The sequence below is a fragment of the Diabrotica virgifera genome, chromosome 5, assembly GCF_917563875.1.
Source record: "Diabrotica virgifera virgifera chromosome 5, PGI_DIABVI_V3a".
NCBI lineage: Eukaryota > Metazoa > Arthropoda > Insecta > Coleoptera > Chrysomelidae > Diabrotica > Diabrotica virgifera.
The window spans coordinates 238893863-238908047 of NC_065447.1; the positions used below are offsets into that span (position 1 = coordinate 238893863).

At 31.7% G+C, this 14185-nt stretch overlaps 1 protein-coding gene across 3 annotated transcripts in view; it reads left to right on the top strand.

Moving 5' to 3' along the window:
* The window catches only part of LOC114343583 (anion exchange protein 2), a 732215-nt gene that overhangs the window by 225293 nt on the left and 492737 nt on the right, over positions 1-14185 (top strand). For all 3 annotated transcript variants that reach the window (XM_050650923.1, XM_050650925.1, XM_050650926.1), the window contains exon 3: positions 13767-14131. In XM_050650923.1, coding sequence (XP_050506880.1) covers positions 14066-14131 — 66 coding nt within the window. In that variant the 5' untranslated portion in view covers positions 13767-14065. The remainder of the gene's footprint in view (positions 1-13766; positions 14132-14185) is intronic.

Here is a 14185-nt window from a genome sequence, read left to right on the forward strand (position 1 = left end):
TTAGAATTGAAAAAAATACAACAAAACATAGAGTAAGACAACAATATATTAGGTGAATATTGATAGAAATTTTGATGGTAATCAAATTATATAAATAAAAGTATTACATACTATGTATTTTGGCAGATCAAATAGGTAGGTTTATACCCATGATACATTAACAATTATTACGTAACTTTTGCTTTTAAAAACTATTTAAAAGTCACTACAATATTATAAACTTTTTTGTTTCTGTCCTCACAACAATAAAACTAATATATTATACATTTGTTTACCTTTACCTTTACCTCCAAACCACAGCTGCCATATCGGATAATTTTTGACATGTCATTTGAACATCCAATCAGAACAAAGTTATAATGCGCATGCGCCGGGCTGATAGGTTTTAACATATAGAAATTCACCCTCTATCGCCGGTAAAGAAGTATAACTTCATACACCATATTTTTACATAAAAACCAGGAAAAGCACAGCTTTTTATAAACCGATTCTTCCCGTTCAAGAACTCGATCTTATACATCAAAAAAGGAACCTATATACCAAATTTGGTTGAAATCGGACGTCTCGTTCAAAAGTTATCGTGCTATTAGTGACATATGTATAGTCGCCATTTTGAATGAACGCCATTTTTGTAAAAGGGAAAATCTGAGATGGCCTCATATTTAAATTGGAACCTTTGTATGTGTAGTATATGTGGTCTAAATTATATGCTTCTATCATTAAATGCACAATTGTTCCACATATCGGCTGCACTATTTTAAGTTTTATGAACTATAAATATTTATAACTAAAACCTCTATTAGACCAGCCCGTATCTGTTTTGAGGTGTATGTAAGAGGTGGGATTCTGATTTTTGCAAAGTTGTGTGATAACTTCAGTACCTAATCATTGATTTCAAAAACACTTCAGTTCATTGACTGATCCTGTCTCTCAAATAGGTCAGGAACATTAATAAAAAAAATTAAAATATTTTAAAATTACTACACAAACATCGTTGTTTTTTTCTACTTTCCTTGCTTATAATTTAAAAACGATTACTTTTGGAGCAAAGTCATCCTGAAATAAAATAGCGCCAATCCAATCTTCACAAGAATATATCGGTAACCATGAGTCTAACTTAATTCAGAAATTTTTGTAACCTTCGGATGACCAAGCGGGGGAAATTTTGACCCCAGCGTATGTTTTTCTTTAATAAATTCAAAGGTATTTTCAATTTTTAACTCATTATTTTCTAGATATCCTCATATTTTGAAATAAAAAAAATTCCCTATATTTTACGAATAAAAAATATATTCTGAAGTTGATGTTTAGTAAAATATCGTCTATTATGTGTAATTACAAGTAGTTTTACGCTAATGACGTCGACTTTGCAAAGTAACAAGACACTTACTCAACATACACACTACACATGACACTAATACTCATGTTGTGACTGGCTGAATGACATAAAGTCCATGCCATAAAAAAAATGTCATTTTTGACATTTTTGACCTGGGGTCAGTTTTCCCCCCTTGGTCATCCGTGTAACAAAAAAAGGTTGGTCATCGAAAGGTTAAAAGAAAAAAAATTAATTACGAACAATGGTAATCTTTGAACTATTTGCAGTTTCAGAGCTCTTTCCCGATAACAATTTTTTATCTTTAAGGTATTTATAACATACAGTGTGGCAACGTCAAATGAAATAAATTCATTATTTCATGAATGTGCGATTTTGGAACTAAATACCGAAACAGGTCGATTTTTATTTTTAAATTACGATTTTTTGGCATATAGATATATCATACTAGTGACGTCATCCATCTGGGCGTGATGACGTAATCGATGATTTTTTTAAATGAGAATATGGGTCGTGTGGTAGTTCATTATTTAAAAGTTTATGAAATTCTCTATTCTATTATATAAACATTAACATAATTGAGGCACCTAGGACACAAGGGGTGTAAGTGAAAATTTTTAGGAAATTGGGTTAAATACAAAAATGCCTCCCAAACACATAGAACACATGGTGGCTTCAAACTTTCTACAAAAAACTAACAATACCTACCATGATCAAAAATGACATGTCATTGAAAACATGCTAAGTAGTACTAGATTTTTAAATTTGTCTAGAACTTCGAACAAAGTTTTCTCAAAACTTGACACTTACACCCCTTCTATCCTAAAGGCCTCAATTATGTATACGTCAAAAAAAAATTTTTTTTGAAATAAATTAATACAAAAAGAAGAATGTGTGTAATTTATTTAATTCAAAATACATTTTGCTGCTGTCAGTAAATAGAAAAAATGTTTATTTGACGAATAAACATTGCTTTTTGCTTAAACTCAATGTTCAAGCTGCCATCCACCTGCCTTTTGGGAGTTTGAACATTTAATTCAAGCGAAAAGCTGTGTTTATTTGTCAAATAAACATTATTTCTCTTTTTTGATAGCAGTAAAATGTATTTTGATTTACATAAATTACATGTATTCTTCTTTTTGTGCCAATTAATTTAATTCGAAAAAAAAATTTGGACAACTTTTATAAATAATTATGTTAATGTTGATATTACTGAATAGGGAATTGAATAACCTTTCAAATGAGCTAGCACACGACCCCTATTCATATTTAAAAAATCATCAATTACGGCATCACGCCCAGATGGATGACGGCATTAGTATGATATATATCGTCATTTAAATATAAAAATCGACCTGTTTGGGGATTTTTTCCAAAAATCAAAATAATGAATTCCGCTCATTCACAAAATAATGAATTTATTCCATTTGGCTTTGCCACACTGTATATTATAATAAAAACGATCGGCATTGCGCGTGTAAATCCCAAAACAAACTAAAAAGAAGAAAATTAAACTTCAAAGTTCAAAATACGCTTCGATGCATTAATAAAAATGAACTTCAGATCTATGGTAGGTTTTACAAATTTCATTATAGAATTTTACGCAGAATATAAAAATGCAATAATATGTGTGTATGTGTGTTTGTGTATCGGTTATCAATAATTTGAGGTTACCCATATTCATATTAATAATAACAATAACAACCACAAACACTAAAAATTGAATGTATGTACATTATGCAAATGGTATAAAACCCAGATTATGGTAATTCCCATATACATAGGTACTTAAAAAAATAAAAAGGCAATTTGAATAAAACCATATGCATATTTATTTTCTAAGGAAACACATAAAAGATAACAAAAAACACTTTTTCCACTTAAGTAAAAAGTATCTAGATAAACTAAAAGGGGAGTCAATGTTCTTGCTTGGAAAATGGATAATAATCAGTAATTATCAGTGTACAAGTGTACAAGAGCGTAGGCGCAAATATTTTACGGCTATCGCCACATTTTCGTTCTTTGCACGGCAAATTACGTATAGTAACATTCTCGCTAGTATGGAGATTAGTTGACAATGACATTGTCATCATTAACTTAGAGATGGCTTTTGAATGTTCTTGGATAACTGTTATTTGTTTAATCGCTTAAATGATTAATTCAGTTAATTAATATGATTATTTTTTTACTATGTATTCGAGACAATACTCGAGATTAATACTCGATAAAAGAGAAAATATTATTTTTTTAATATTATATTGTTACTATGGAACTCTTAGATAAATTTTGAGAACATCTTTAACAAAATACTTGGATCACAGATTATATCCTGGTATTCCTGATGTATTCTCTGCTTGGATCTTCCATAAATAATAAACAATAAATAACTTTTTTTAATTTCAGGTCTTAAATCAAGTACATATTTATCAAATACACTATCAATATTATTTAATAAAAAACTCAAAATGTTCCTGAAGGCATGTCAAATATTTAATAGCCTTGTTTGTCACTTTCTTGTCACCATATTCTGTTCGACTGAGTGCATTGTATGAGAAAGATAACAAATGTTTCATTTGGAAAATATCACCATGGACATGATGTTCATTCTCTTCGAATCCTGAAAAAACTAATAAATATTTGTGAAAAATTTAAACGCAGAATGAAGGTCTACATTATTACCGGGGGTAGAAAGTCCGTTAAAATAAACAAATAGATTCTTTTGAATAATAGTCCTGTCGCCAGGGGGGGTACAACGGCCTCGTTAATTCAGATGGACTTACCCAAGTTTTTTTTATGTATTTTGACCCGTAGAACACGAATTTTTTGGGTAACAGTTGATCCGGATGTCGATAAGATTGTTATAGACCAAGAACTTGAGGAATCAAATAACAGCGATTTTTGGCAAAATAAAACAATATTTTGTATTTTTTGGGTCATTTTAAGCAAAAAATATTTCTATAAGTTTTTTAGTAGGATGCACAGTTTTCGAGATAAACGCGGTTGAACTTTCAAAAAATCGAAAAACTGCAATTTTTAAACCCGAATAACTTTTGATTAAAAAATAAAATAGCAATTCTGCTTAGCGCCTTTGAAAGTTCAAGTCAAATTATGTCGGTTTTGATTATTTGCATTGCTAAAAATTTATTGTGTTATTGTTAAACAAAGCTACAAACAACTAGTGCGTGAGTGATGTTTCTATGATTTCTCATTTAAAATCGAACGAGTAGGTAGAATAGGTACTAGTGCAATCAAGACTATTTCTACGTTACATGCGTTAAAACGCATGTAAAAGCACGGGAAACCCTACGTGTTTATAGCTTTGTTAAACAATAAAAAAATAAATTTTTACCAATGCAAATAATCAAAACCGATATAATTTGACTTAAACTTTCAAATGCGGTAAGCAGACTTTCTATTTTATTTTTTAATCAAAAGTTATTCGGGTTCAAAAATTGCAATTTTTCGATTTTTTTAAAGTTCAACCGCGTTTATCTCGAAAACTGTGCATCCTACGAAAAAACTTGTAGAAATATTTTTTACTTAAAATGGCCCAAAAAATACAAAATATTGTTTTGTTTTGCCAAAAATCGCTGTTATTTGATTCCTCAAGTTCTTGGTCTATAACAATCTTATCGACATCCGGATCAACTGTTACCCAAAAAATTCGTGTTCTACGGGTCAAAATACATAAAAAAAACTTGAGTAAGTCCATCTGAATTAACGAGGCCGTTGTACCCCCCCTGGCGACAGGACTATAAGATATTTGAAATTAAAAATCACACTAAATTTACTCTTCTTTTTCACCCCTGTAACTTTTAAAATAATCATTATAGAAGTTTTCATTGATTCTCTACCCTCGGTAATAACGTAATCATTCATTCTACGTTTAATTTTATTAGTTTTCTTAGGATTCGAAAAAAATGAATGCATTTAAATAGCATTGGAGCCGAAATTTTACGCCTATCTTCTTAATCTAGTAGAATTATCCTAGATCTACTGAAAATTTGTAATAATTCGTAACAAAGAATGAAAAAAAATCGATTGATTTATAGATTATCAATTCATCATCATTATTTACAAATGTAAATGAGAATTTATTTCGTCTACTTTTGATGAATTGAGGATATTGTTAAAACATGATTGATCACAAAATCATTAAAGAGAAGATTATAATTGTCTATAATATCTTTTTTATTTAAAGAATAAAGCCGCATCACTCGAAGTATATTAGCGACATTCCTGTGACGTTTTTAACAATAGTGTAGTCACTGAAGGTTTTCACCTACGATTTCGTTGAACCTCCATCGATTTTCATAAAAATTGGTGAGCAGTTAGAGGATACCTAAAGAAACAAAGGTGATATTATGCCAACTTGCGCTTTTACCCTGGGTGTAGATGCCAGGGTAGATGCCATTTCACCCTCCTCGAGGGTGAAAATTATTTTATTAAAAATAATACCATAAATCGATAGAGGGACAAATTATAAGCAAAATTTGTTATACTGACTCACTTTCCGTGTCCGGAACAAAGTTATTAATATAAATTAACAATTTTTGAGTTATTAAAGACCAAATATTTTATTATTTCGTAAATAAATGCATGTTTTAAAGCGGTTTTTCACGTATAACTCAAAAACTATATATATTATTACTGAAATTGAAGATAAAATATTGACTTAAGAACTAAACTAATGTTATTAATAAGTTTTATGGGAAAAAAGCCACAATTTTACTAAATAAATGATTTTATTAACGTTTCGACGCTCAAATCGGGTGTCGTTCAAAATTCAAAAAATATTCATGATTAATATTTTTTAATCGACACGTTAAATTTAGCGTTTTGTAAACAAAATTAATTTCCATCAATACCAAATAAAGTGTAGCGAAGTAAATACGCAAATAATACATTAGTGGCTACAAATGATATGCGTTATCTAAATAGTACTTAGACCAGTAAGTGGTCGATACATTTGCAAATAATTCAACTATTCCAACTATGTCGATTGGTGAGAGAGAGCGCGGTCCCAAATTGCAAGTTATGGTAACTTTCCGCACAATTTATAAATTAAACATGAAATCCAGTAACTATCACGGTTATGTGTATGTCATGTTGTGAATTGATAATCTCTTCAATTAGTAGTTATACAACAAACCCTCAATCAGGTGAACTGCATTATTTGGGAGGCTGTCTAGATTTCAATGCTGAACTACCATTGTTAAATTTGGACCAGCGCTTATGGGTATTATTATTAAATTATAAGTAATGCTTGTACATTATAATAAATAAATAGGTTCAAATTTAGATAATGCGCCTACCGGAAATTCAGAATTGTTATAATATGACAAAAGTGAGACAGGGCTGTGTACGTGTACTTTCACCATTACTATTTAATATACACTAGTGGCCAAAGTTTTAATATAATAGTCTCCCCAGTTTTATACCGCCGACGCGGCTTTGGCATTATAGCAGAGTAGTCTGCTATATCTAGGGTCTACGGTATACAAGGAAGGTAACAGGGCCAGTGCTACGCTTCAACCGCCTATTATTACCCCTGGTTTTACCCATGGTACTCATTTTATTCAGGCTGAGTCGACCTGGTGCTTATAGGTAGGGTTTACAATACCGGGATTCCGGGATCCCGAATACCGGGATCCCGGACGATTTTTGTCCGGTATTCGATACCGGTATTTATAATAAAAATACCGGTATTTCGGTATTAGCTTAATTTATAAAAAGTAAGTTGATGCACAATAAACTTTCTTCTAAAATATTTTTTGCTATTACAAGAAATTATTTTTGAAGATAAACAACCAATTACATTGTAAAAAATATTTATTAAACACGTTTATTACACATACAAGTCAAGTATAACGCTTTCTAAAAGCGTGAATGTCGTTAATTTAAGGCGAAGGGTTATATCAGCTTCTACAACCAAATTATTAAATATCGTTTACACAAATACATAAAATGAGTTATATAAAAATTCTTAAATATTTAAAATTAGACTACTTTATTTTATAAATAAGCCGTAAGATTTATTAATCAGAATTCTTTTTACATTTTCAGATCTATTTTTCATTTTTTTGTGTATTGTGGTGTATAAATAAATTAGGCTCACTTATTTTCTAAGTTATTAATAATAATTGAAAATATATAGCGGCCTAAATACAGAGTAATCCATATAAAATATTTGTCAGAGTAAGTTAATTTTTGTATTAATATATTTTAAAGTTAAATTAATTTACAAATAGAAAATCATAAGTAAAAGTACTATCCTCTTATATGCAAAACTCATCGTAGAATCAAATATATAGTTTTTCTATTTTCACATTTTTTGTATCTATCTATTCCTAATACTCTCTATGTTGTACCCTCGGAGATCGCTGGGAAAATTTCCACTCGAAATAACAAAATTCAGTTTGGCAACACTGTGTAAATGTTGATAGTAACATATCCTTTTTAAGATAAACACAACTGTAATTTAGTCAAACAAATTAATATATTTTTTTTGCCAACAAAAATGAGATTTTTCAACCAAATAATGTTTCAAATATGATGTGCAAAATAATTTTTAATTGGGTTCTGCTAATGGCTTGCTTTTTTTTGTCATTAAAGTAAAAAAACCTTTAAATTTTACTCATTAAATCATTATTGTCCGGTTATCGTCTTAATTATTTTAACTGTACTAATATCCGTCGAGTAATTCTGAATGATTAATAGGTTGTTAAAACATTTTATCTATAGCGGCTTCTCTAATGTCTTAAAAATATCGAATTTCATTGATAAAATGCGCATATCCCACCGATCTTCGCTTCGACCCTAATGTTATAAACAACATCTACTCTTTTCAAAACAAAATTTAATAGGTTTCATATATTATTTAATAACAAGTCGATATAACAACTGAGGATAGTACAAATATAACGTGTATATTTTTTATTCATAATACCGGTTTTAATACCGGGATCCCGGAATTTGAAATTTTAATGATTAATTATTTATATGGGAAATAAGCCACAATTAAAATGAAAAAAATAATTTTATTAACGTTTCGACGCCCAAATCGGGTGCCGTTGTCAAAATACAAAATATTACTAAATAAACAAAAATGTTGTTGCTAAGCAAAAAAATTCTTCTAATAATTTATTTAATCTGACTCATTTTATGAAATGAAAAATGCCACAAGGAAATAGCTTCAGAACAACATTGAAATTTTAAATACCAAATACCGGTATTGAGATTTTGGCTCGGTATTGTAAGCCATACTTATAGCCATTTTAAAAATGTCTAGTTGTTCTTGCCGGCGCTGGGATTTGAACCCCTGCCTACCAGCACGCGAGTCAAGCATACTACCGCCTGAGCTACGCCGGCCCCTGCCAAAGTTTTAAGGTTTACAAAATTTTTAGTTTTGTTAGCAGCATTCATCTCGATGAACTAGTTGAATTTGATTCGTAAAAGCCTTAGGAAACTTTGTGAGCTAAAGTGACGATGACGAAATGAAAATTGCATTATTGAACGAGGAAAACGCATTTTCCAAAATGCATTTCGAAGTGTTGAAAAATTATCGGAAATCATTGACATAAAGGAGTTCAATATTCTGGTGTCACCGAGGTACCGATGGCACCTGGTGTCTCGGAGACCATCGTCGTCATGATATTCGTGTTCAGAGAACCCAAAAACCTCTGAGTAGTAATATTGAACTCATTTTTATCAATTATTTTCGAATTACAAATTTATCATTCTTCAACACTTCGAAATGCATTTCGGAAAATTCATTTTCCTTATTCAATAATGCAATTTTCATTTTGTTGTCATCACTTGTGTTCACAAAGTTTCCTAAGGCTTTTACGAATCGAATGCAACAAGTTTCATCGAGATGAATGCTGCTAACAAAACTAAAATTTTTATAAAGTTTTCAGAATTTTGGCCAATAGTGTAGAAGAGTTATTTACAAAAGCTCTTGAAAACTGTACAAATGGGATCAAGATAAATGGTGAAAATATAAATAACACTCATATAAATAGTCATTATCGCTGAAATAAAGATCTGCAGTCGTTACTAAACACAATTTGTGATACTGGGGATCAGCTTGGTTTAACAATAAACATAAAGAAAACAAAAATCATGGTTATCAGTAAGAGGTGTAAAGTCATAAAAAGGATCCAGAAAGAAATTTCTGAGTAACCAAAGACTCAATCTGCAAATCCGATATCGAATTGTTAAATTGTTATGTCCACTCTATTCTTCTTTATGGTGCCAAAGCTTGGGCTGTTAATGTTGACTTAAGGAGAAAGCTGGAAGCTTTTGAGATGTGGCTTTTTAGGAGAATTTTGAAAATACCATGGACCGATCATATTACGAACGAAATGGCGCTGCACAGAATGGGAATAGACAGAGAACTTTTGACCACCATTAAAAGGCAAAAAAAAATCATATTTGGGGCACATCTTCTTCTTCTTCTTATGCAATCCACTAATGGTTGTTCGCGATCACGTTTGACCATTTTTCTCTATCCCTTGCAGTATGTATTAGGTCTCCTATGTTTTTTAGTCCTGTCCATTGTTTGACATTACGGAGCCATGACATTTTCTTCCTGCCCACTCCTCTTCTTCCTTCGATCTTTCCTTCAATTAAGGTTTTGCAGAAACTGGTATCTTTCATTTCTAATTAGGTGCCCCAGGTATGCCGTTTTTCTCTGTTAAATTGTGCACATCAGTTGTCGTTCTGTACCGATTCTTCTCAGGATTTCTTCATTTGTTATTCTTGCGGTCCAGGGAACTTTAAGGATTCGTCGATAGATCCACATCTCAAATGCCTCTAGCTTATTCATTGTGTTTATTTTTAAAGTCCATCCTTCCATGTCATATAGGAGCACCGACCATATATAGCATTTTGTGAATCTTAGTCTTAGGTTTAGGTCAAAGTCAGAGTTCGTAAAGACGTTTCTGAATTTCATGAATGCACTCCTGGCTCTTTCTATCCGACATTTAATTTCCATATCCGACATCCAGTCTTCACATAGCCAGGTTCCCAGGTACTTAAACTTTCTTACGCGCTCTACATCTTGGTTGTTATATGCTAGTCTTGAATTTTGATGTTGACATAATTGACGGCTGATTATAAGGAACTTCGTCTTTTTTATGTTGATGCTAAGTCCCATGTTCTCGCTATGCTCTCCAATTTTATTAAGAAGGTTTTGGAGGTCTTCTATATTGTCTGCTATTAAGACCGAGTCATCCGCATATCGTATATTATTGACCCAGGTACCATTTACTTTGATGCCGCTTTCGCATTCCTCAAGAGCTTCCTGGAAGATACTTTCTGAATATAGATTGAACAGTAGTGGGGAGAGAATGCATCCCTGTCTTACACCTCTGAGAATTTTTTGAGCTTGCGTTGTTTCATTATCCACCTTGATGACAGCTGTTTGATTCCAGTAAGGAGCCTCTATGCAACGAATGTCTTTTTGATCTATGTCGAGTTGTTTTAATATATGTACGAGTTTATGATGTTGTACTCGATCGAAGGCTTTTTCATAATATATAAAACACATCATTACATATTTCCTTGGATCGTAGCAGTTCTGAGCTAGCACTTGGGTTGCAACTAGTGCTTCCCTTGTACCCAGGCCTTTTCGAAATCCAAATTGTGAGCAACCAATAACCTTATCGCATTTTGTGGAGATTCTGTAGTGAAGAACTTTGAGGAATACTTTTAAAGAATGGCTCATCAGACTTATCAGTCGGTGCTCTTGACACTTTGTTGCGTTGTTCTTTTTTGGCAAAGGGATAAAGGTAGATACAAGCCATTGGACAGGGAATTTTCCTTTTTTATAGATTTGGTTGAAAAATCTTTGGAGTATCGTAATTCCATTGGGGCACATAATACTTAGAAATGATAAGTAGGTACGAGTTATTGCAACTGAATGTTAAGGGAATAATCGAAGGAAAAAATGGTCCTAGTAACGACAGATGAATCGTTTATTTCAGAAATCACCTAAGGGACAAAATATCAAAAAATGTGTTTTTGGTGGTACTGTACAATTTAAAGGTAAATACATCTTTTATTGCAGAAATAATCCATCTTCCATATCAGTAATGCTATTTGGCAGCCTTGAAAATAATCCGTTTATTTCAGAAAGAACCCAAGCGCCGTCGCGCGTCGCTTAGGTTCTTTCTGCGGTGAATTTCACTCGTGGCGGTACAGGGTGTTTCACTGGAAAACGGAAATACTTGAATGGTTTATAGAGGTCACTGAGGCGGTTCTAGATAAACTACATTTATTACCCCACCGATTTTTATAACCGAGTTACACGGTGTTTTTATCGATTTTGCCCATTTCTTTCTGGATCCATAACTTTAGCACCATCTTGTATATTTTTGAAGATATTCTTCTTTAGCGACGAATCGATTGAGGGTAAAATTTGATTGATCCCCGCGCATGCGCACACCGACAGTATGGTATTAGTTGTTATACGGGCTCTGATTGGGTGTTGAAATTTTGAAATGATCTGTCAATAATTGTTCAATATGGAAGTTATCGGTAAACAAAAGTATTGTATAATATTAGTTTTTATTGATGTGTGGACAGAAATAAAATCAAATTTATAATTATAGTGACTTTTTAAATAGTTCTGAAAAGCCACAGGTACGTAATTCTAAATGTTTCAGTTGGAAATACCTAATACGTAGTTTCAATACCTATCTATTTGGAAAATGTAAACAAAATAATGTAGTTACCTATTAGTAGGCAATGCTTTAATTTACATAATCTGATTACGAACAAACTTTCTACAAATCTTCATCTCATATATCGTTTTCTTACTCTATATTTTGTTGTATTTTATTTCGACAAAAATCAAACTAATAATTTTATTAAATTCATATAAATTTATGGTGTAAACGTTTAGTTTGTGTATATTCCCACATGACGTATACGAGAGTTTGGTGCAGTTTGAAATGGCGTCAACTTTCGTACGGCGCGGTAGACGTGAAGTGGGTTCAAGCCCCAAGCAAGTTATTATTTTTTTATTTTTTTTTATAGATTTTATGATTGTAAGTATATTATTATATAATTTTTGAAGATATTCTTATTTTTTGAAAGTGGTAGATAAGAAAGTTGGTTTGATTTTTAAATAAAATAAGTACAAATAACCTTTTAAGTATATTTACTTCGTTTAAATTACCTATTATATAATAGAAGAATATCTTCTTACGTGCGTACAAAGTACACACACATTCTTTTTTTTTGATATTTGGTACACATATGTCTCATTTAAAACCCAAACGACCCAACTACTAATCACAAATAAAATCCAGGTCCGGATTAACAAAAAATATAAAGTAATTGTGGCCTTGAAACAACACCCTGTATATTGAAAATTTTTAAAATTCGTTTGCATATTTGAAAATAGCACAAAAAACTGAGTTATAGGTTCGTTTCAATTTTTTGCACAGACAATTCAATGACTTTAATTTTGAAATTATATTGAAATTTTTAAGAACGACACGGTCGCACTTGTCGTCGACTATATGCCAAAATTACCCGATTACTTAAGATTTTTCGAATTAGACCTAGCAAAGACACTCAAAAAAATTAATGCTTTGACTTAATTTCAATAATAGTTTTAAAACAATCACTCATGAACTCATTTATTGCAGAAACCACCTAAGTGCAATTTTTTCAAAAATTTATAACTTAAAAACTTTAACGACAAAAACAATTTTAAAAATAGATCATCCCAATACCATGTTTTTGATTTGGTAAAAATATTTTAAGGATACTAGACCTATACTAACTGCAAAACAGTTTTTGTTAGTTTTCCGAAAGTTGAAAAAAGCGCACTTAGGTGGTTTCTGAAATAAACGATTCAAATGTCCTGACTGAAAAACATTCGCGACTGGACCGGGTTAAACACACAGACGCTTTTCACAAAGGCAGAAGATTTTCAGAGAAGCAGAGACGAATTTGAAATGGTTATAGCCAACCTTCATTAGTGAAGTCGGCACTAGAAGAAGAAGAAGAAGAAGAAGAAGAAAACGTCTCTATTACTGTTAATATATACGTAAAGCTTAAGACTATAGATATATGATGAAATAATTCTTGTGTTGTGCAGTCAATATTCGACAGATACCCATGAAGTAATAATATTTCGCTATTAACGCACCCTGTATATTCGTCTTGATAAATTACAGTAAAGTACAGAATAGGCAATGCAAAATACATAATATTGCCTGATGAAAGTCAAGGCCGCAAAACGAAATATTTTTGTCCTAATCCAAAATAAATTACCTTCGTTAATATAATAAATAAATCGAACTTTACGCAACACAATTTACCTATCAACGCTTTAATTCACCTATTACTCATACTCGATATCCGAATCGTAGATTTCAATCGATTGTGTATTTATTTGATCGTTTTGTTTCAGATCTGCTATAAGTTGACACTTATTCTGCAAGACGGGTTCGTACGTTACACAACCGTTACTGCTGCGATGCAGCTTCCAGAAGGTCGAAACGTCGGACTTGGGATACCCTATGCTCTTTCAACTGCTGTTTGCGATCACGCGCCTGGGCAGATCCCCTAGAAAAAAAGTGTACTTCGGTTCACCGTAACTGTCAATGTAAATATTTGTGATTAAGTGAATAGAAATACTTTAAATTTTTGTGTGTTATATACTATAGACGTTGGTTTTGTTTAAAGCAGTGTATAAAGAAGTCTGTGATAATGAATAGTGCGAGAAAAAACAATTTGAAGAAGTTCTCCTTCATTGGACTTCCGAACTCATTTAAGGTTAGTAGTTTTCCGTTTTTTTATTTCTGAGTTAATTTTTCTTCATGTGTCTAC